The sequence below is a fragment of the Eublepharis macularius genome, chromosome 3, assembly GCF_028583425.1.
Source record: "Eublepharis macularius isolate TG4126 chromosome 3, MPM_Emac_v1.0, whole genome shotgun sequence".
Classification (NCBI taxonomy): Eukaryota; Metazoa; Chordata; class Lepidosauria; order Squamata; family Eublepharidae; genus Eublepharis; species Eublepharis macularius.
This window is the reverse complement of record NC_072792.1, coordinates 127,899,281-127,923,306: the sequence shown is the minus strand read 5'-3', so window position 1 is coordinate 127,923,306 and position 24,026 is coordinate 127,899,281. Positions and strand designations below refer to the sequence as shown.

The following is a 24,026-nucleotide window of genomic DNA, read 5'->3' as shown; positions in this document are numbered from 1 at the left end:
CTGCACACGCTCAGACGATGTTCTTGTGAGAGAGGAGGTTTCAATATTTTTTAAAAAATATTTTCAGATTTTTCTGCAAACCTGGGTAATTTCTCAAGTTTGCAGAACTGTTTTCTGTCAATGTGGTCCTGATCTATGGATTTAAGTATCTGCAGATGAAGGCCATCATCTTCATGCCCTGCCTGCAAACAGAGCTATCTGACTGGCTACTGTTGGACACCCAGTGCTGGACTAGCTGGGCCAGGCTGTTTAAGGTTCTCATGATCAACCAGATCATACGCAGTAGCCACAAAACGAATTTCCAAGGTGTGTTGTGTTGTGTGAGATGTGCATGCTTCTGAGAAATCTTGTGTATTCATTCTGTCTTGCCTGGGCGACAAAGAAACCACAAGAACCAGCAGACAGCTTCCCCACAGCTATTTAAGGAAGGAGTGTTGCTGCCACTCAGCGAGAGACAAGGCTCTTTTTGCAGAGGAAGGAAGTTTGTTTGTTCTGTTATTAATGGGGCCCATTCAGGGCTTGACAGCTGTGCTCTTCCTGCTGCTTGGTGAGTTCTGTTAAATGTGTTTAAATCTTCTAAGAATGCAAGAACCACCCTGGTGCTGGATAAGGCCATGGCCTGTCTATTATTCTGCTACCAGTTGTGGCCAACAAGATGCAAATTAAGGCATGCAAAGTTATGGCTTTCTCCTGTTACTTGCCCCCAGCACCTGATATTCAGAGGTATAGTACCTCTATCCATGGAGGTGCTACGGCTAGTAGCTGTTAGGCCTGTTCCCATTAAAAGAGGTGGTGATTCATTCAACTACAGAAGCCCACATTTTATCATATGAGTTATATTCACTCTTTCAGCAATTTCAGGATGGAGTTTGCATGGCACCAATGGAAGTAGCGCAGAAAGCCAGATCTCTAGTCTATTATTAGCTGCTTTCTTCTGTGGTGAACGTCAAAAATCAGAAAATTCTTCTCATCTTTGCAGATGGATTCTTTTATGTCTCTGCTATGTTCTTAACTATTCCAGAGAGGATTCCTCTTTTTTCCCCCTTCTCTGAAATGACTTTGATTTTATTCTCTATTTTACAAAAGAAATCTGGTGTGAAGGACCGAAGAATGGTGATTTTCTATCCTGTTAAAGGGACAATGTTAATTAAAGAGAATTTGCCCCTCTCTGTCAGTTTGACTGTGGAGAGGTCTGTGCACAAAATAGTGGTGGAAGCTGTTCTACCGTGGTTTAAATTCAAAAGTTTCAAATCTGTGGAATTGTCTTTACTGCATCATTTGGTGTTGCTAAAATCTGTTCTTTCTTGTGCACAGACAAAAATGTTGATGTTCAGAAAGAACAGTAATGGTGTGCGGTGGTGGGATTTCTGCTTTCATTGCCCGTTGCATTGGCCTTGTGCATCAAATAATGTACCTAATTTCAGAGATGGCATCAATTCCTTCATAAATCCTGGCTGCACAAATCAGTCTACATATGAGCTTGGCTAGTTTCTGAAAATCCCTAGAATATCAGGTTATCAGAACTGTAGGGCAAAATAGCCACTATGGATCCCCGTTCCCTCTAGGCGCTGCCCCTTATCATCCACTACATCTCAGGAAAACAAATAATGCAACTTGTTATTATTTATGTAAAACATTATTAACCTGCCTTTCCGCCAGATAACTAGGATCCAAAGCAGGCAACATCAATTAAAATGAAAGCATAATTTTTAAAAATAACAGATTAAAATGGCTGTCATTCAAAAAGTTTAAAACTCACAATTTTTAGCCTTTTTGCTGTTATCACAATGTGTGTGCACCATACTTTCCCCCATTCCATTTCTTATATTTGTATCTTCTCCTGCCTCAAAGGAACTTCAAAGACAATATTCATGTAAATTTTATCCTCACAACAGCCCTGTCAGGGAGGTTAGGCAAAGACTGCAACTGGCTCAGGAAGGATCACTCATTCCCTTCCTCAGAACTCTGCCCCTCTAATTGCTCCTGTCTCAGCCCACAAGAAATCCGTTGACTCTAAGGCTTTGTTAAAGACTTAAATGACGGTTTTAAAATAAGCTGCTGGTGATAAACAAAATATTACATTTAATAAAAATAAATATATGCTAGCAGCAGTAGATTAAAATTATGACTTCACATTTTATAAACTTAATTTGCATGACTGTGTGAAGGGAAAACCTGAAAATAGAGACCATGAAGAATTAAAGCAATTAACTAGATGAGAACAGATCTCCTACAGTTGTCGAACAACCAATAGCCATGAAGGGACCCAGTTTAGAGCAGGGCTGTGGTGCAGAATGAAGACCACTCTGTTCTTATTAATCTGTATTATCTCTCCCTAGTGACCTATGGGGTGTTCTGCAGGTCCCTGGGTACTCTTGGGCTGTCCAGCCAGCCAGCCTGTCTGTCTTTGAACCAAACCTATCTCATGGGGTAGTGGTTGTGAGAATAAAATGGACAGGAGAGGGTTGTAAGTTGCTTTGGAACCTCAGTGGGAAGAAGAGTCGGGGATAAATATCTAGACAGATAGATGTGCTGTTTACCAAGTGGGAGATGAAGGAAATAGTGGAGCAAATAGAGCAGGAGTGAGATTATGAAAATAGCTTAGGGGAAGGAGTAAACCTCTTTCCCAGTGGCAGAGCAGTGATCCAGACCGAGAGGAACCATGGCTATTTGTAACTTTAAAAGCAGCAGGAGATCTAGTAATGTAGTACGTTATTGTGTCTAGGAAAGCCCTTTGAAACCAAACAGCAAGTTTAAATAGAGAAATGTGCAGAAATGAAAAGGTGCATGTGTCCAACTGCTTAAACATTATTTTAAAAACAAATTTACAGTGCTTGTGAAGTTTGGCTCATGACTTTTGAATACCAGGAACTTGCATATTTAAATGCTTGGAATGCTTTACAGTTATGTTTTGTTCAAGTCATAATTTCTGCAAGTTTTTTTTCCCCCCTCTGAGCAAGGATCTGAAATTGGAAAAAATCCATATCGCAGTAGGTTTATGCTGCTGTTTTATGGTTTGTATACAGATATTTGTGCTGGACAAAGGATGGTAACTATTCAGAAGGGTCGTCTTTATCGGACCAAAGGCTACCACATCACCATCTGGTGCAATGTCAGTGGCTACGGAGGGCCACTGGAGCAGACTTTCCAGTGGTCCGTGTATCAGGCGTCTACCCCACAGATAGAATGGCAGCTGATCAGCACTAGTGACTCCAATTTCCCTTATGCTGTCTACGGTAAGCGTGTCAGGAGGGGAGAAATCTATGTAGAGAGGATCCACGGGGATTCTGTCCTGCTGCACATCACTAACCTTCTGGATGAGGATGCTGGCGAGTATGAGTGCCACACACCCAGCACAGATGAAGGCTACCTTGGGACTTACAGTGCCAAAACGAATCTTTCAGGTAAGCTCAAGAACCTGTCGCCTGTGCAAATCATTGATATGGGGCCTGCATAACTTGAGGCCTACTGAAAAGGATGCAGCTCAACAAAAGTGTTATGGACTTCTGGGTGCTAGATGTGCTCACTTTAGCAAGAAGCAAAACCAGGAAGTTGTTTGAGCTATTAGTGGAACAATATGCACAGTTGCTGAGTTACGTTCAGCTTAATAGTTTGCTATTTGTCCAGGTCTGGAGTAAATATACATAAGCCTGTATTGAACTCCTGTTGATTCCTCTTTGTTGTCTCCTGAGACAGCTTTATAAGCTTCTGAGGGTAGGGCCTTTCATCTTGTACTCTGTAAAATGTCATGTACATTGATGGTTCTGTATACATGACAGTAGTAATAAGTTCTGAAACTTTTGAAGCAAACTGGATTGGTATTTCCACTCTGTCAGTTTTGTTTCACAATAATCTGCTCTAGAATTTTAATTTATTTTATTTATTAAAATATTTACATCCAGCCTTTCCTTTCGGCTCAAAACGGCTGCAGGGTTGCTTAAACGTTTTATGTACCTGCTCTGGCAATCTGTCATTTTGCTCCACATAGGCAGGTCTTATGGACCATGAAAACCAATTAAAGCTGCTGCTGCTAGAGTCCAGTTTCCTTTTACTCTGTGTCTCTGTGTTTGCGTGCATGCGTGCATGTGTGCATATAGTGTAAGCTGAGCATGTTTGAGAAAGCAATATAAAAAAATAGGTACCATGGAGGTTTCTTGACGGTTCTCTTTTAATAAGGTATTTCTTGTCCCATTGTTTTATAAGGGGGGGGGAGTATGGCCAGATGATATTGTTCCTTCGAACCACTAGGTAACACATCCCTGTTGAGTCCCCTCTTGGGAACATAACTGATACAGTTGGCACCCTGAGAAAGACATGAATGGTTCATTTGCACCGTTGATGGTTATTCCACCTGTAGTTTCCTCTGTTGTCTTGTCCTTCTAGTAATCCCAGACACACTGTCTGCTACCATGGAGCCCCAGGATCTCATCCACAATGAAGGAGATTCATTAGAACTCATTTGTGAAGTGTCAACAGCAACAGCCCAACATGTCCATCTTTCTGTTGCCTGGTACCTTATTCAAGGAGATGGAGAAGTCCAGGAAATCCTTTCCCTGTCAAGAGATTTTGTCTTGATTGCGGGATCTTCCTACAAACAGAGGGTTTCCTCAGGAGACATCAGGCTAGACAAAATTGGAGACAAAAAGTATAAATTGTCTATTGTTAAGATACTGCCCTCGGACCAGGGGAAAATGTATTGTGAAGCAGTAGAGTGGATTCAAGATCCTGATGAAACTTGGAAAGATATTGCTCGGAAACGGACAAAGAACACTTCTCTGACTGTCAGGAGCCTTGGTAAGATGCATCAGTCATATACGCTGCCATTTTAAAAGCCATTAGCAGCTGCTTGATCATACACTCGCTAACACCTTGATTCTTTGTTACAGTTTTGACAAGCTTAGTCAATTTAAAATGTGAGTAAATTAATTTACAGTCCAAGAGCTCTTTAGACCTAGCTGCAGTGGTAGAAACTAGCCTTATGAATAAATGAGTCATTTGCTAGGTCATTAACTTCCCCTCTACATAATCATTCACTTTCTAGAAAAGCATTAAAACTAGTGAAGCTTCCGATGCTTTGATGCTTTCAAGTCCCTGTCAGAACTGATTCACAGGAACAAAGGCAGAGAAGCCATCCATGTGTACAAGCAGAAAGGAACTGTCTTCCATCTGAGGTGGGCCACGGCGTGCCAAAGCTCAGCGCAAGTGGGGGTTTACTTTCCACGGGGGTTGGTTCTGTGGTGCACTGGTGCTTCTTTGGCCCATGAAAAGCAGATAGCATTTCATGTAAGATGGTAGGCAGACACTACTCCCTCCTCGGCCCCAATGCCACCAAAGCAGTGTATGGGCCCTTCTGTAGTACAGCTGTGCAGTATAAGGGAGGGGGAGAGGGACCAACTCAGCAGTGACAATGTCTGGCTTGGACTCTAGATCTGGCACAATGATATGCCAGAACTCAATGTATTTTCTTTCTCTTCCATGAGATCCAGTTTGCTAAATTATCTATTGAGTTCTGCTGCAGTGATTGGCAATGCAGTAACATCAAGGAAGGAGAGACAGAGCTCCCTTGTGGGAGCTGCAACCTGAATTAAGTAGTGCTATTTAGAAAGCTTTATGTTTGTGATCTCAAAAAGAGAAAAGGCTTTTAAACCCAATCCTAGATCGGAACTGCACAGTGTGAAAAGTTCCACATTCTTCATATAAAGCATTCAGCAAATATTTGTGAATGGCCAACGTCTGTTCAGGATTTTGGTTTTGAATTATTAAAGAACTGGCATCCAGTGCCTTGGATAATTTATGCACAGTAAGCAATTAGAAGAGCTGTAGCCATGATTAGCTACTGTGGCTTTAGATGATGTACACAGAGATCTATGAAAGAGATGCTGTCTCATTTCCTTCCAAAATATTGGCAGTCACTTTGGTAGTTCAATGAAAAAAAGCTTCACAAATCTATAATTATCTTGTCTACACTGATTCTTTTTTCACTGACCTGGGAAGGAGGGAGCAGTTGTGACATAATGTTGAACCCTGGTCTGGTGTTCAGAGGATGAGCTCTGTTCTCTTTCATTCCTCCTACTCTTGTGCAAATTAAATAGCTAAGTCAACTTTTACTTTAACACAAACCATATTTTGCCCTGCATTCAACCTGGAAAACAAAGGTTTGTATTTGGCAGGATTGCAAACCAAAGTTTCTACCCAGTTTGCAATCCTTGCTTGAAAGGCAAGTACAATGCATTATTTAGTTTACGGAATGTAAGTGCAAACTATCCTACTACAGAAAAGGCTAACCGTGTTCCAGACAACTCACTTCCTACCTTGGTGCGCCTCCAGAGGGCGCTGCTGTGGACGGAAACCCAGATGAGGCAGCCATTCCCTCCAGAGAGTGCACCATGAAAGGAAACCCAGGCTGGGATCAGGTGCGGAGCAAGTGGCAATGCCTGCCCTCCCGCCTTCAACCAGCTGGGATCAGGAGCAGAGTAGGTGGCAATGCCTGTCCCCTGCCTTCACCCAGCCTTGATCAGGAGTGGAGAAGGTAGCAATGCCTGAACTCCACCTTCACCCAGCTGGGATCAGGAGCAAAGCAGGTGGCACTGCCCACCCCCTGCCTTCACCTGGTTGGGATCAGGCATGGAGCAGGAGGCAATGCCCGCTCCCCCCTTCACCTAGCCAGAATCAGGAGTGGAGCAGGTGGCAATGCCCACCCCCCCTTCAATCTGCTGGAATCAGGTGTGGAGCAGGCAGCAATGCCCACCCCCTTCACCCAGCCAGGATGAGGAGAGGAGCAGGTGGCAATGCCCGCCCCCACCTTCACATAGCTGGGATCAGGAGTGCAGCAGGTGGCAATGCCTGCCTCCCCCCACCTTCACCCAGCTGGGATCAGGCACAGCATAGCAACGCCAACCCCCCTTCACTCAGCTGGGGTCAGGAGTGGAGCAAATAGCAATGCCCACCCCCACCTTCACCTGGTTGGGATCAAGCATGGAGCAGGAGGCCTGCTTCCCCCTTCACCCAGCCAGGATAAGGCACGAAGCAGGAGGCAATGTCCAATCCCTCTTCACCCGGCTGGGATCAGGAGCAGAGCAGGCAGTTATGCCCGTCCTCCCCTCACCTGTCCAGGATCAGGAGCAGAGCAGGTGGCAATGTCTGCCCCTCGCCTTCACCTGGCTGGGATCAGTCATGGAGGAGGTGGCAATGCCCGCTTGCCCACCCTCCCCTTTCTAGAGCCCATTGTATTTTTCCCACAACGGGCTTTGTTACTAGTACTTGGCTTAACTAAATTGGACCCTTTGCAGGGAGGGGCAAAGAGGGAGCGAACACAAAGGGAGCAAACACATTTAGCACAAAACTGAACCAAGCCAGTATAAGTTCTGTGCCTCATCAGCAGCTTTTGTATGAGTTCATATGGAACTGATTCATTTATCTATTCATTTTTCTCGAGATAATTAACAGAATTCATTCATTCTTTCCCTTCTCCCACTTTATTGCCCTACTTTAATCAAAAGAGACTTTGTTAAAGGTGAGATCTTTCAGCTGATAGCTGCTTGATTCTCAGAATTCCAAATGTCATCAGTTCCCCTGAATTGTCCCTCCCTCCAAGAGATCCTACCACAAAGTGGGGGTGGGTATACTAGGAGTCCAGATATTACCCATTGAGGAAATACAAGACTGAGATTGGGGGAATTGCGCAGAATCAACCTATAGATGCTTAATTTGTAAAAGACATCTTTACAAAGGAGACATCCAACAAACCAAAACACCCATTATATTCCTAGAACACTCATGGTGTCCTTGAACAAGAGGGGAAATTCCTGTTGAAAATGTATGGCCCCAAACAGGCTTCCAGTAGGGTTGCCATCTCGGGGTTGGGAAATTCCCATACAATTGATCTTCAGATTACAGAAATCGGTTCCCCTATAGAAAATAGTTGCTTTGAATGGTGGACCTATGGCATTATACCTAGCTGAGGTCCCTACCCTCCCTAAACCCTATGTTCCCCAGGTTCCAATCTCTCCCCTGCCAAATCTCTAGGAATTTCCCAACCTTCTCCTATGCCATGATAACTTTGCTCATCTGAACAGAGCCTTCTCCGTGTGCCACCCTGCAAGGGGGCAAAATCAACAACTGCCTGTACACATGCACTCTGTGTAGTGGCCCCTGCCTGAGGAAGTCAGGAAGTCTTCCACACTTTTGTCATTCTGCAAGCTAAGTAGAACATACAATCAAAGAGTGGGAAGGGGCCTTACACACCATCTACTCCAACCCCCTGCCCAATGCAGAAAGTGCCTAAAGCATCCCCAACAAGTATTCAACCAACAGAACAGTTCAGAAGGAATAGGGCTACATTATAACCAAATTATTCAGGAAGAAATAGGACTACATTATAACCAAATTATTCAGGAAGATATTGGGATAAACAGAACAAGGTAAAAAGGTAAAGGTAGTCCCCTGTGCAAGCACCGAGTCATTACTGACCCATGGGGGGATGTTGCATCACGACATTTTCTTGGCAGACTTTTGTTACGGGTTGGTTTGCCATTGCCTTCCCCAGTCATCTACACTTTACCCCCAGGAAACTGGGTGCTCATTTAACCGACCTCAGAAGGATGGAAGGCTGAATCAACCTTGAGCTAATTACCTGAACTGGCTTCCACCAGGATTGAACTCAGGTTGTGAGCAGAGCCTACCACTCTGCGCCACGGGATTCCTATAGTATATAGACTATAGACTATACTACTAACATTTATAACCCGTTGCTTTATGTATTTATCTTGTTCTCACTGCATTATAATTCTACTTACGTAACACCATTTCCTGCATTGTTTAGCAGGTCAGGTTTAATAACTACACTTAGTTCCAGATTTCTGCAACCCTAGTATTGTCACATTGTTAGATGCCTCATCCAATTGATTACACTTTGCATTATGTAATCCACTTCAAGTTTCAGTGAAAAAGATGGACTATAAATAATGTAAATAAATAGCATCTGTTTTAGTGGCATTTGAGCATATATAGGACTACATGAAGCAGCCTTATATTGAATCAGACCCTTGGTCTATCAGGATTAGTACTGGCTACTCTGGCTGGTAGTAGCTTTCCAAGGTCACCGGTAAAGGACTTTCCTATCATCTACTACCTGAGTCTTTTAACAGGAGATGCAGGAGATTGAACCTGGGACCTGCTGCATGCCCAGCAGATGCTCTACCACTCAGGTAAGCTCTAGACAATAAGTTCCTGCATGGGCATGCGCTCGTTTTAAGCTGGTCTGCGCAGTCACACAGCAGCTGTAGGGAACTGCTTCTTCTTCTTCTTCTTCTTTTAAAAAAAGAGTCCTCAAATGAGCTAACAACAGCGCCACAAGAGGAAGGAAAACTCTTGCCTTTCCTCCAAGCCATTTTTCTGCTTGACAACAGCATGAGGAAGGAGTTAATTTGCTGATTTTGCTGCTCCACATGGAGAATCTGAGCACAGACTTTCTGCGCAGAACCGTTCTGAGCCCCCTTCAGCTCTCTCTTTTTTTTTAAAGCAGCAGTTTCCCTCAGCTGCCATGTGACTGTGCAGAGCACCCTTTAAAAAGCACGTGCCTGTGCAGAAAAATCTATAATCTAGAGCTGCTCTCAGCAACAGCCCAACCCCTTTTTTTCAAATTACTACTTTCTAAGCACAGAAACCTCATCTCACAGCCAATAAGATTTCTGTATGTAATAATACCACTGAATCCAGATTATTAGTTCAGAGATGTATTTGGTGTTAACATGCAGCCAAATCTAATTGGGTATGTGACGATACAAGAAGATCAGTTTGAAAAAAGACACCAAAACAGCAGCTGACTGGGGCTGAAAGCAAATATTTCTGTCCCACTGCAACTTGTCCCCCCAACTCCCCGCCCCCCCTCCCACACACACACACACACACACACACACACACACACACACACACACACACACACACACACACACACACAGAGTTGATGGCAAACATTGTCCAGAGGTCTACATTCAATACTCATTCCAGTGAAACTACTGGCTAAATATGTGTCTTCATTTGTATTTTCACAGATCACAATATTTTTGTTAAGATCTCTGTTGCTGAAAGCTCTGTTCTAGAAGGGGAAGTCCTGCAGATCAATTGCTCTGTGCAAGCCCAGAATTTCCAGTACAGATGGTTCCAGATGGTGTGGCTTCATCATGATAGAGTGGTTGTTAGCATTGATCAACATGGGACCTTGGTCTTTCAAGAGAACAACAGGGGCAGGTATACCACAGGAAATATCCTAGTGAGCAAACAGAGCAATGAGAAGTACATCCTCAGGATAAACCAGGTGGAACTTCGTGACAAGGGCCTGTACCGCTGTGAGGTTTCTGAAATGGAGAGCTCTTCCACAGGCTCCCTCACTCTTAAGAGGAGACAGTCTTCTTCTGGTGCTGAGATCAATGTGTCACCTCGAGGTCAGTAACGCCAGATTTCTGTGCTTCTAAATATAATATGGAGAAAGGGCCAAGTTGTGGTTCACTGATATTTGTTAATCTTTGCTGGCAAACTCAGTTGTGCAGCAGGTAGGTGGTAGCATTCTGTAGTGTTTGACCACTATCAGTAAATATCTTTATTCAACACTGATCACCCACTCCAAGTTCTGCAGTCAGCCATTATTTTCCCAAACTCTGTGAGAAATTAATTGGGCAAACTTAAACACATTCAAAGTATGATATGGGTCCAGTAGCACTTTAAAGACCAACTAGATTTCCAAGGTATGAGCTTTCACTTTGACTCTTGAAAGCTCATGTTCTGGAAATCTAGTTGGTCTTTAACTTATTACTGGACCCATATCATACTTTAACCTATTACTGGATCCAAATCTTGCTCTTCTACTACATACCAACATGGCTACCCACCTGAAACTTAAAGTATGTTGGTTGGCTACCATTGCCTCCTTTTCACTTCTAAAAGAGATAAAACTTTACCCGTTGGCCTCTATTTCTCAATTCCTCCAACTCCAAACCTACACTGCCTTGCTTCCAGAATATATAAACAAAGTTATTTCCTCATCTGCCTATTACATACACAAACCCACACGCTCAAGAAAACAAGACATGTGAATCATAAAGCCCTCCCAAAAACATAAGATGATTGACAGAAAACAGAAATATCAAGTAGACAAATGCCAGTCGGGATGAACCTGATTCCAGTATCCCTGTCATATACATATCACCAGCTGCTCAGTTGCCTTTCCACCTTAGTGTCCTGCTGCTTGGGAAAATGAAACCAAGCTGAAGTACTGAAATAACCAACAGAATGGAAGGCAGAAGCCCACTCTAAAATGTCGGAAATAATTTTGTTTAGGTTTGGAGTACTGCTTATATTTGCAAATGGCCATCAATCAGGTATTATCAATTGGGGCTGTTACGGGAAATGTGAAAATATCACCACAAGCAACCACTTAGATACATAGTTTATTCAATAAGGACCCCAAGCAGCTTACATCTTTCTCCTTTGATTTTATCCTTACCACAACCCTGTGAGGTAGGTTAGGTTGAGTATATGTGACTGGTTCATGGCAGAGTGGGAATTCAAATCTGGGTCTCCTAGATTCAAATCTGACACTCTAACTGCTACTTACAGAATAGTTTGCTAACCATTCTGGTCTGGGCATAAAATTTTTGTCCATTTCTTTAGACTTTACAGTAGAAAAGATGGATTTTTAAAATGTTTAGTTTTAAAAATAAGACTTCCCTTTGCCAGATTAATAAGGGTACCAAGGCATGTCTATCTTGCTTTTATTTCTGCTTCTTTTACCTTACAATACAGTTTATTAATTTAAACTTTTATTCATATAAATTCATTATAATAATGGGCTTCCAGAGTATTCTTTAATTCTTTGAAGTACAGTGATTCCATTTTTTCACACATTGCATAGTGATTTTACACACATCGCACAGTGTGTTCTTCAAATTCTTACAAAAGTATATTCAAGCATCAGGACATACATGTCACAAAATCAAAGGAAGTGGACAAGTGGTGATATTGTTGCATCAGTACTCATGAGATTTGGGTTGAAATCCATTTTTTGAATCCATCCCTTTATGGGCACTGTTTCAGAAATCCTTCATAAAATGGGGCTAAGTATTTCAAATGTGTTGTGCAACCCTTTGTAACCCAATATCAGTGCCAGAGAGAGATGCACAGATTGTGGGCAATCGCAGACTTCTCAATCCAAGCAGTTCAATGCTGTCAATGTTAACAAAATATTATGAAAGTGGAGGCTACTATGTGAAAGATACCATTAAGGTCCACTTCACATCTGATGTTTTTTCCTACATAGCATCCAGGATCAGACAAGATTGGGCATGTCCAGGGTGGTATGGCCATAGGCTGTTCTGTATTGCAGATGCTGTAGGAATGTCTTAACACAGGATGATGTATTTATTCCCCGCCCCCCTATGTATAGATGATCTCTACAAAAGGAAAATAATAGTGCTCAGTAAAAGCTTCCCACTAATCATTGGGCATACCAGTGAAAAAGTAAGGGTGTCTTAGGTAACTGTGCCAAAATGCCAGCTGGTTCTGTATCTTATTTCCCTTTAATTAAGTTTTACTTATCTACTTAACCTGCTGTCTATTGTTCATAGAAAGCCGCTTGAAATTGATTCTGTGGGTAAATGAGGAACGAATAATAGAAGGAGCAGCTTTAAACTTCCACTGTAATGCAAGTGTGGCTGGAAATTCTTTGTCTGTGAAATGGTGGCATATCTCAAAGGACAGAAGCCCTCCAGTGCTCATAGCCAACATGGATCAAGAGGGCACGTTAAAGATAGGATCTTTTTACCTGGAGCACAGTGCTCGTGGTGACCTCAGATTAGAAAAGGTGGACTCTTCTACGTTTACTTTGACCATCTATAACACTTCAGCTACAGATGATTCAGGGCTTTATCGTTGTGAAGTTACGGAGTGGTTCAAGGGCAGAAGCTGGAAACACGCTCAGGACATCTCAGCCAACATTGAACCACTGGGTATGTTAATCCTTCCCTTTCCCCTTTCACACTACCCTGGCTAAAGCATATCATGGCTGTCCGCCTTACACTCCATTTTATTCCTTAGTTCTTGTCTCAAAATGTAATCGCTCTTTTTTGTCTGACTACAAAACTACCTCACACTTAACTTTGAGATAGGCAATGTGTTGCAGAAAATTATAAGCCTTCTTCATATGCTATTCTTGTTCTCTTGAATATGCTGTTCCAGGTAACCTCAGTTATATTGTTTCAGCAGACCTCAGTTATATTGTCATTTTGAGGCAATTTTGTTCTGGTTGTGACTCAGAAACAGTTCTGCTCAGGAGCAGCCAGTTCAAGGGAATGAGGGTGATTCAATGAAGATTACTGAGATCTTGTTACATCTTCCTCTACCCCAATAGTAGACATGAGCATGAAACAAAATACAACGCAAATTTAGTCACGAAATGGGCCGTTTCGTGTGTTGCAAAGCAGCATTTCATTGTGGCGCTGTTTTCACGAAATTCACTTTTTTTTGCCTGTTTCGTTCACTTCAGGAACATTTTGTGATTGCAGATAGGCTGGTGCCGATCCATTGATTCAGTAGGCAACAATGGGCCCAGACCTTTTGTTGCCATTGGAAACCCCAATCATAGCCCACTTACCCTTGATTGACAGCTCTCCTAGCCATCTGGTGAGCTTCCATTCTGCCCTATACAGCCAGGAGCTGGGGGTCAATCTCCCTGGCAACCAAGGAGGTGGGCCTTCTGTAGCTATGGGCACCCCAATCTCACCCCTCCAACCCCTGTTAGGCAGCTCTGTCAGCCAGCCACAGACCTCCTATTATCCTCTATGTCAGCGTTTTCTATAAAATGCCCCTCTCTCTCTGCCTTGTGTTCAGTCCCAGGAGACAAAGGGAAAGGGTGGACTTGCTGTTGTTTCTGGGATTGGAGTAGTGAGAGAGAGAGTGTGGATTTTGGATTGTGTTTTTGGCCGCTGCTGCTTTAAAAGAGACTGAAAGAAGCCTCTTTTCAAGCTCTTGGCCTTGCTGTGGGAAGGTTTGGTGAGGGTGCCTTCCCCCCCCAGCCTAGTCTCCCCCACCCTTTTTTTACTTGCTTGTCTTTGTGTCTTCTAAATTCTTTCCCTGCTCTTTTGAGGGATCACTTTTGCTGTTTCCTTGCTTCCTTTGGTTTTGGTTTAGGGCATCTCCCCCAAGCCCAAGCCCAGTCTCAGTCAGGGCCAGTGGTTCTAGGGCCCAGCTTTGTGTGGGTTCCTCTCTGAAGTCCCAACTCTCTTCTGCTCACTGTGCTTTCTCTCTCTTGCTTGCCATGCACATCTGCTTGGCATAGCTCACTCCTCTTTTTTTGTACACCCATTGTGTGCATCTCATTTTTATTTTGTGTGCAGCACTATGAGGTGTGGAATGAAGGGCAAGGGTGATCATGGGGGGAGGAAATGCACAGGTTGTCCTGTTTGCCCATCAGAGCTCAGCAATACTGGGCTCTCTGCTTGTATCTGCAGAGGCACCACCCAAGCCTGCTGCCTCCGGAGCAACGCAAGTCATCTGGCGGGCAGAAGAGGAGGGCTCCTGATCAGAAAGAAGGGGGAGGGTCATGGGACTCCATGCTGATCAAGAAGCCTTGCCCTGAGGGTGATGCGGGTGGGAGTGGAACGTCCAGGCAGGCTACCTTACAGGAGGTAGTCCCCTTGGGGTCGGGGATGGTGGCTATCGAAAGAGTCAGGGAGAGGGCTCAGGAGATGGACACTTGTGTGCTGGAAGAGACGATTGCCCTGGAAGGACTCCCTTTTTCTATTGTGGATAGTGGGGGGTTTTGGAGGCTGCTGCGTCATTTTGCCCCTTGGTTTGTGATGCCGTCGTGGTGGACCATTGGCCAGTGAGTCATTCCCGCCCTCTACCGCAGTGTGCGAGACATGGTTGCTCAGGAGCTGTCACGTGCTGCAGGTCAGAATGTGCACTTCACGGCAGATATGTGGAGTGGCTGACATCACAGCTACCTTGCCCTCACTGCCCATTGGTGGCAACCGGAGGACCTCCGTTGCCCCAGGGAAACACCTGGGCCCTGGGGTGAGGTGCTGCCCTTGCAGACTGTGTACAGAGTAGTCATGCTCCAGGCATGGGGGATGGATGATGATCACATGGGGAAGAACATCTCTGCCACAATCAAGGCTGGGCTGCGGGAGCGGGCGCCCACAGGTGATTTTGTCTGTGGCATCATGATCACTGATGCGGGAAGCAACATGCTGGCAGCCCTGAGAGAGGCATCCCTCAATGGCCTTGTCTTCCTGGCGCATAACCTGCACCTGGTCATGGTCTTGGGCTAGGTAGCAAGATCAAGGCCACCTGGGACCAAGCAACGTTGTCCATGTGTGACCTGTTGGAGAACTGCTGGCGCCTGGCTTTGCATTTCTCCTGCAGTATGAAGTCTTTGCATGAGCTGCTCCAGAGGAAGGGGAAAGGGGGTGATCCAGAGCACTACCTCTACCAGGACATTCCCGCCCATTGGAACTCCACCTATGACATGGTTAGTCATCTGGTGGAGCAAAAAAACTCAGTCCAGGACATCATGTAGTCCATGGCTATTATGCATGAGGGAGAGGAGGTCAGCATCAGCTATGAGGACTGGTTGCCCTCTCCCAGATGGTCTGTGCCCTTAAGCCCTTTAAGGATGCCACAGAGCTCCTATGCTCGTACCAGTCCAGCCTGGGACAGGTTATCCCCCTGATCTACGGGCTGGACTGGGTGCTGGTCAATGAGCTGGAGAATGAGGACAATCTTGCCCACTGGGTCAGGAACTTGGTCAGGAGGTTGCAGGTGGGCATAGCTGCCCACTTGCATCCTCTCTGCCAGGAGCAGTCATACAGACTAGCCTGCATATGTGACCCCCGGATGAAGGGCAGCATTGCCATGTGGGATGGCCAGCTGCAGGACTGGAAGAAGGTCCTGCACAGAGTGGTACACAGGTATCAGGTACACAAAGTGGGATGGAGGGTTGAGGGTGCAGCGTGGAGTGGAGGAGGAGGAGCAGGAGGCTGTAAACAAGCTGGCCATCTCCAGCCATGACAGCCCTCCCAACGACCTCTGGTCATATGTGGTGGGCTGCGTGGTTGATGCCAGCATGGTTGGTGTGTCTATCAGGGCGGATGACTTAGTGAGGGCCATGGTGTGAAAGTATCTTGCCAAGCCCACCGAGCCCCCTCACACCAACCCCCTGGAGTACTGGGCATGAAAATCTGCCATCTGTCCGGACCTCTCCATTGTGGCCACTAACATCCTCTCCTGCCCTCCCACCAGTGTCCAGAGCAAGCGAGTATTCTCCCACCTGGGAGACCTTCTCCATCCCCACCATGCACGTCTGCACCCAGACCTGGTAGATATGTTGTCCTTTATTAAGGTCAACCTCCCCCTCCTTGGGTACCCGTCCCTGGACCTGGACTTGTCTGGGCCCTGAGCCAATCCAGATCAATGTGTGTCTGCCTGCCTACTGCCAGACTTCAGAGAAAAGCTTCCTCCTGCACTCCTATCTCGGTTTCAGTTGCTCACTCTTCTTTTAGTTTTATTTACTCCTTCACTTTTGTTTTCAGACATTTTCCCACATGGGAAGGTGTCTGAGTGTTACTGCTGATTTGTTGGGGGTCTCTGTGTCAAAGCTGAGTGGGCGCCTCCTCTGGGGGGATCACAGGACAACTGTTTTGTTTGTGTTCCTCCTTACTCTTGCTTTGAGCACCTGTCTCTGTGCGCTGTTTGGGCGCCGGTCTCGGGGCCACTGCCTGGCTCTGGGGCCAAGCTGACTGTGGGCAGCTCCCCTGGAGGCTCACATGGGAAAACCTTTTGCTTTTGTTCCTCTTTTCTCTTTCTTTGAGCATCTGTGCTCTTGAACGGCAAGGTGCCTGTGCACTGTTTGGGTGCCGGTCTCGGGGCCACCACCTGGCTCTGGGCCACCACCTAGCTCTGGGCCAAGCTTATAGTGATCCATTCCTTGCCTGAGGGCTCACAGGACTGATATTCTTTCTTGAAGCACCTGTCCTTAATTGTGAGGGGTCTGTGGGTTATGTTTCAGTTGTATGCTGCGGTGGGTAGTGCTGCAAATGAAAGAGCAGGAGGCATCCGTCAATGCTGCCAACTCCAACTGGTAGGTTTTACTGGTGGGAGGCGGAGTCTTATTTTGAACACTGGTCCCTCTTGAGAGGGTGTGGAGGGCATCTGTCGGTATCACCATGTCCAGAGGGTAGGTTCTGTTGGCGCTGGCAAGTACGCAACTCAGCACGAGGGAAAGGCATAGTTCAGCTGTGCTGCCCTGTGGTCTCCAAGCAGACCAGAGGCCTTATTTGGAGAATCAGTGCTGCCTGGAAAGGTGTGACCTGCAGGCATTATTCCGTTGCATTGCTCTACTGCCCTGGGTGAGGGAGACAGCCCACCCCAGTCATTTAGAATTTCCTCCTCACAAGGGGAAGGCATCTGTCCATCTGTCTGTCTGTCCATCCCACCCACCCATGCATGTCCCAGGCTGAGGGGAGACGCCCCCCGGGCATTTAGAATTTCCTCCCCCCAAGAGGGAGGTGTCTGTCTGTCCCACTCACCCATGCATGTCCTGGGTTGAGGGGAGATGCCCCCCAGCCTTCAGACTTTCCTCCCTCCAAGGAGGAGGCATCCATCCGTCCGTCCGTTCTGTCTACAGCAAGGTGTCTGTGTGGTGGCTTTGGCCTCTTTGGTTCTCGGGTCAACTACCTGGCTCTGGGGCAAAGCTAAGTGGGTTCCTGGCCCAGGTCTCACAGCGCGCAGGTCTGTGATGGAGACCATCTTCTCTGTGTGTGTGTGTGGGGGGGGAGTCACAAAGTCTCGATTGTGTGCTGTGGCAGGTACTGCTGTAGCCCAGAGAGGGGTAGCTCCTGAAGGGGAGCACTGCCACGTACAGCAGGTGGGTTCTCTCAGAAGCTGCCACTCCTTTTCAGGGGCATGTGTGCTGCTGGGGCAGGTACTGCCATAGGCCAAAGAGGGGTAGGCCTCTGTCCAGCCAGTGGATCAAGGGGATGACCTGTCCCAAGGAGCAGAGGAGATTGGTGGTATCTTCATCTTCCAGGGCTAGGCATCCATCCAGCCCCTGGATCGAGAGAATGACCTGTTCCAGGGTAGACTTGAAGGAGCAGAGGTGGTTTCCTCATCCTCCCCCAAAGGGGGAGGCGTCCGTCTGTCCCACCCACCCATGCATGTCCCGGGGTGAGGCGAGACAGCCTGCCCGGGCATTTAGAGTTTCCTCCCCCCAAGGGGGAGGCATCCATCCATCCCACCCACCCATTGACATTCTGGGGTCAGGGGACATCCAGCTCGTCTTTGGTGATGAGCTGATTTATGTTTGCCCACGGATTCTGATAGATCCAATTGGATTCCAGAATGCTTTGAGGGATCCAATACCCCCTGGCACCTTGTTAGATGAGCTGGTAGAGGTTTGGAATACCCATCTCTGAAGCCATCAACAAAATTGCTCCCTGTCACTCTCTGCTCCCAAGCCAAAGTGGCCCCCTGGTATACTGAGGAGCTACAATGGTTGAAATGGGACTTGAGACGGCTAGATCAAGTGTGGTGCCGACTTCATGATGAAGCATCAAAAACATCTTATAGGGCACTTATGATAGCCTATGAGATGGCGGCGAAGATCACAAAGAGGGATTACTATACAGTGTCCATTGTGTTTGCTCTCACCCGGCACAATTATCTAGAGCGATTTGGTCTCTGATGTCCCTTTCTCAGGGAACAAAGAAAAATGTGAGGCATTCGGGAACTATTTTGCTAAGATCTTATCACTCTGCTGGGATTTGCCCGCAACTGTTGATATAGTATGTGAACTGGAGCCACTTAGCCATCTTCAGAGTTGATTTTTGATCACTTTGAGCCACTCTCCCAGGAGGAGGTGGACAAGATCCTGAGTGCTGTGAAACCTACCATGTGCCCGCTGGACCTGTGCCCAGCATGGCTGGTAAAAGCCTGCAATGTCAAGATTCGGGCTCCTTTAGCCGACATCATCAATCTGTCATTGAGTTCCAGGATTTTCCCGATTCACTGAAGGAGGCAGTGGTGCAGCTGTTATATAAAAAAAATCATCATTGGATCCTGTTGATCCAGCCAATTACTGCCCAATTTTGAATCTTCAGTTTCTGGGCAAGGTAATTGAGAGGGCAGTAGCAGTACAGCTACAGGTATTCCTGGATGAGTCCTCCATCCTGGATCCATTCCAATCTGGCTTCTGGCCTGGCCATGGTATGGAGATGGCTCTCGTCACCCTCACAGACAATCCGCAGCAACCCCTAGATCTAGGTGGGTCAGCGCTGCTGGTATTTTATATCTTACAGCAATATTCAACATGATCGATCATGACCTGTTGACCCACTGTCTTGCCGCCATGGGGATTTGTGGGACAGCATTGCAGTGGTTGAGCTCCTTTCTCCACGGGGACAGAGGGTGGCATGAGGGGAACAGATGTCCACCCACCATTCTTTGATATGCTGTGTCCCTCAGGTGGGTGATTCTTTCCCCGATGTTGTTCAACATTTATATGCGCCCCCTTGCTTAGGTGGCTCATAGCTTTGTGCTGGGGTATCACCAGTATGCAGATGACACCCAGCTTTGTTTATTGATGGATGGCCAGTTAGTGCTGCTCTGGATTCCTTGGCTAAGGGTTTGGAGGCTGTGGCAGAATGGTTATGTCAGAGTTACTTGAAACTGAATCCTCTGAAGATGGAGGTTCTGTACCTTGGTCATGGGGCGATGGATGTGGGGCTCCAGCGCCCAAACCTTGATGGCATGCCATTACAGCCATTGCTGACAGTGAAGAGCATGGGTGTGTTCCTGGATGCCACACTTTCTATGGAGGCCCAGGTGATGGCCATTGCCAAATCTGCCTTTTCCCATCTTTGGCAGGTCAAGCAAATGGCACCCTATCTCTTGTCCCAGGACCTGGCTTCAGTAATCCATGTGATGGTCACCTCCAAGTTGGATTACAGTAACTCACTTTATGCTGGGTTGCCTTTGGTCTTGACCCTAAAGTTACGACTGCTTCAGAATGCAATGGCTCATGCCCTTAGGAAGACGCCATTTCGGGCACGTATCCGTCCTGTGCTGTGCCAGCTGCATTGGCTTCCTGTTCAGTTCCAGATCCAGTTCAAATTGTTGCTTTTAGTGTTCAAAGCCCTTTACAGACTGGGGCCTGCATACCTGCAGGACCACCTCTCCCATTATGCCCCTCACAGGGCCTTGCGCTCTGCTGGTAAGCAGTTCCTGGAAGTCCCCAGCCCGCAGGACATTTATCTGGCCTCGATCAGGGCCAGGGCTTTTTTGGCCCTGGCTTTGGCCTGGTGGAACACATTCCCCATTGAGATACAGGCCCTACTGGACCTGTTACAGTTCTGCAGGACTTGCAAAATGGAGATGTTCCACCAGGCCTTTGGTTGAGAGCCGGCAAATTGTCTCCTTCCTGTTTGCCACATCCTGTGCTCTGCTGGCAGCCACCCTGGGCTGTGCCGCAGCTATGTACATGGTTTTTCAGATATTTATTATAGCCTGAGTTGATCATAGTGCCAGTTGTTTTCTATTGTTTTATGGTTTTTAGACATGTATATGGTTTTAATTGTATAGTATGTTGTTAGCCGCCCTGAGCCCATTCGTGGGGAGAGTGGGGTATAATGTTAACAAATGACTTTTCTCTTCTGTAACAGGGATGAATTTGAAAGCTGTACTGATTGGCAGAGTTGCAAATGTAAAACTGCATGAAGATTTTGAACTGTACTGTAAGGTGTCAATTAACCACAGCACCAACGAAGTGCCTATGTCTATCATCTGGCTCTTCCACCCCAGCTCAGCCCTGAGTGGCTATCAGCAAGTGGTGAAAATCACTGCAGGAGGCACTGTTGAATGGGGATCAGCCCTTTTGCACTTCCACAAGAAAACCAAGATTACCAAATCCTCCTCTTCATCCCGACTCCTAATCCATGGTGCTACATGGCAAGATGCAGGGATATATAAGTGTGAAGTAGAAGTCAGGAAAAGTTCTCAGCAAGCCAGAGATTTGGGTACAGAAGCAACTGCAGTTGCATCTTCTAATCCTGTTGAAATAAAAGTCACCCAACCAGGTAGGCATCTGGAGAAAGTAAATGTATTGACTTTTTTTTTTGGCCAAAGGACATGCCAGTAACTTCTGAGAATGCTCCCTTACATTTGTATTCCTAGCTGAATGGATTTGAGACCACTGATAGGATGGCAGTAGCAACTCGAGTTAACAGGTAAGCTTTCAAATCCCTGTTCATTCACCAAGTTTACTGTGAATCTTTGGGCTAGTCCCAATGTCTCAACTTGTCCTTCAGAGTTGTGGTGAAAGTATGATATCATTGATTTATTATGGGCATAGTCTGAATAATCTAATCCATACAAAAATGATATGTTAAAAATGAGCAAACACATGATGGCACAAAAATCTCATTTGTTTTCTCCTTAAGTTCTAAAAGCCAACCCAAACAACCAGGTCCAAAAGAGTGACTCTTTTGAGGGAAGAGCATTCCACAACTATGGGGCAGGCACTGAACATGGTTTTCCATGCATCTTCTGGATGTTCAAAGCAGGTGCACCAATGGATCAGTTCAGATCATACAAAACCATGATTTAATTAAACTAACAATGTTAGAATGATTAAATACAGACTACTCCACTAACTGTGATTACATCAAAGACCTTGAAAGCATGGTTTACAATAAATGGCTTTATGTGATGTATGGCTTTGTGTGATACATGAATGAAAACTTATTCCTGAATACTCTCATGTTGCAGTACAGACCAGATACTATCTCTGTGTCTGAGGTGAGGTGATAGAAAGAGCAAAGATGATGAAACCTGAATTTGTTGAGGCAAATCAGGATTTCAGTCCAGGATCTGAAAGCTCGGCCGTTGTTTCACATATCTAGCGTAGCTAAAATAGACCATGGTTTTGTGTTATATGTGAACCAAGAGTCACAGTCAAAACTAGATTACCCACAATTTGATGAAAAGCTGGTTTCAAGACAATTATTCCTGTTCCATCAGTTCCAGATCATGATTCCAAAATTCTGATGGCTGTTCTGAAATCTGTCAAGCTTTTGAAGAGCAATTTACATGAATAAACATAACTTATTCTCACAGTATTTGATTTCCTTTGACATCTCTTATCTTTTTTGTGCCATGGGTGTTCTGGAAATATTTTAAACTTTTGGTGCCAAACAATCTGTGTTCTTGTGACAGCCCTTCTGTGCTAAATTGTTTGCATTTTTGAGAGCGAAATACACGTACATAACAATGAAACCAACTGTACTGTCATGAATGTTTATGCAACTGCAAAACCCATGGTGCCATGTGACTGTAATAAAAAGTGCCACAATTTACAAGGCCACAAAAATCCAGGGCACAAGACTAGAAAATGGAAACACAAAAGCCACTCCATAGAGAAAGAGTTTTGCACAGGCATGAAGGTGTTTAGAAATTGCAATGGCACATAAGGGCAAAAGGCAGGAAGGCAGGGTAGATTTATTAATTTTAAAAGTATTTTTACTTCACTGTCATTCAATCTAGGTTCCCTAGGCCAGCTGTAAGATACCATGTTTATAAAAACCCAGAAAGATTGCTTTGTGAGATTCATTGGCTGCGAATTCTTGCATTACTTTCTGAAGGATTTCAGGTGATGAATAGATAGAAGTAATGCAACTGGGGGAAGCTGGGATCAAAACCAAGTATGCAACATGGCATTAGAAAATTAGACAAAAAACCCTTGGCATTAAAATGTCTGTTGGATAGCATGACAGTTTCAGCAGTAGGGTAGGGCACGTGACATTCCACTGAGCCCCCAGTTCTCTGCAAGGAAAGCAGAGGATTTATGGGGCCAGCGCAGGCTGACCTGACCATCCCGGTATGGAACAGAATCCCGGAGTGGCTTTTATTGCAGCTCATCCTTTCTTTCATTTGCCATTTTGCCCACCACCACCCTGGCTATGACTTACTGTGGGAGGGATAAAAGACAGGTATCCTCTCTTGACTGTCTCTTCTCCCCCCCCCCCTCCATGACTAAACAATGTGAGTGGTAGGGGAAATTTTGACTGCAAATGTCAGAAGTTTATAATACCAATCTGAACCAAAGCAAGTTGGGGGCTCTTTAAGACGTCATTGTGGTTAAGTCCTCAGGAAGCAACAACAGATAATAAGCAATAAACATAGCAAAAAGATTATTCTCACTGCAGCCTTCCCCCAGAGTCTTGCATCCTGCTCACAAAACAGGTAATAATCTAATGCCAGAGAGGAAGCTGACCCAACAGCACTTCCTCTGACCATAGCTGTGGAAAGGAGGAAGGGCTTTGGGCATTTCTGAAATGATTCATTCTGGGAGGTATTATAACCCACCATTGGTAGACTGTGGTTTTTGCAAAGGCCAGCGTTGGCTGTCTGTGCACACCATTCGCAGCAGCTGGGTTCTTTTGCATGCTTCAAATGCTGCCGCAGAGAGAGAAGACTGTGCTGTCAGCAGTCAGGGTTCAAAGGAAAAGAGGATGCTTGGAGATTGTGCTTGATTAATTAAATTGAAGTGGGCTCTACTTTCTCCTTTTCACATCATCTCTCCTTAGCAAGGCTAACACGGGTGACAGAAAACTTAAAAAGGAAGAGCTTTGGTTTCTTGAGAGAGACAGGTTTTTGGGAAGACTGTGGTAGCTTTTGTGAGACATATTCCCAGGGCAGGGGGGCAGAACCCTGAGTGTGCTGTTCTGGGATCTAATGAGAATAATGGCAGTGGCTTCTCATTGCCTTTCTCTACCTCCCCTCTGTGTACTTGCAGAAAACTTATTGGTAATGGAAGGAAGTACCTGTTGTGCAATTCAGATTACATTTTGCAGCAACCACATCCTTTCCACAACCACCTGTATCTCAGAGTACAAAAAACTGAGAATGTCTTTGTTGCTCAACATTGATGTGCTAGCCCAGTAAACACACACACAAATACATGCACTAGAAGTTTCTCATTT

General features: G+C 45.6%; 1 protein-coding gene across 1 annotated transcript in view; it reads left to right on the top strand.

Annotated features, from left to right (window-relative positions):
* Positions 1 to 466: 466 nt before the first annotated feature.
* The window catches only part of LOC129326133 (immunoglobulin superfamily member 2-like), a 32,455-nt gene continuing 8,895 nt past the window's right edge, over positions 467 to 24,026 (top strand). Inside the window, exons 1-5 of the mRNA XM_054974277.1 lie at positions 467 to 547; positions 3,027 to 3,404; positions 4,384 to 4,794; positions 12,582 to 13,001; positions 20,709 to 21,122. Of these exons, the coding sequence (XP_054830252.1) occupies positions 502 to 547; positions 3,027 to 3,404; positions 4,384 to 4,794; positions 12,582 to 13,001; positions 20,709 to 21,122 (1,669 nt within the window). The 5' untranslated portion in view covers positions 467 to 501. The remainder of the gene's footprint in view (positions 548 to 3,026; positions 3,405 to 4,383; positions 4,795 to 12,581; positions 13,002 to 20,708; positions 21,123 to 24,026) is intronic.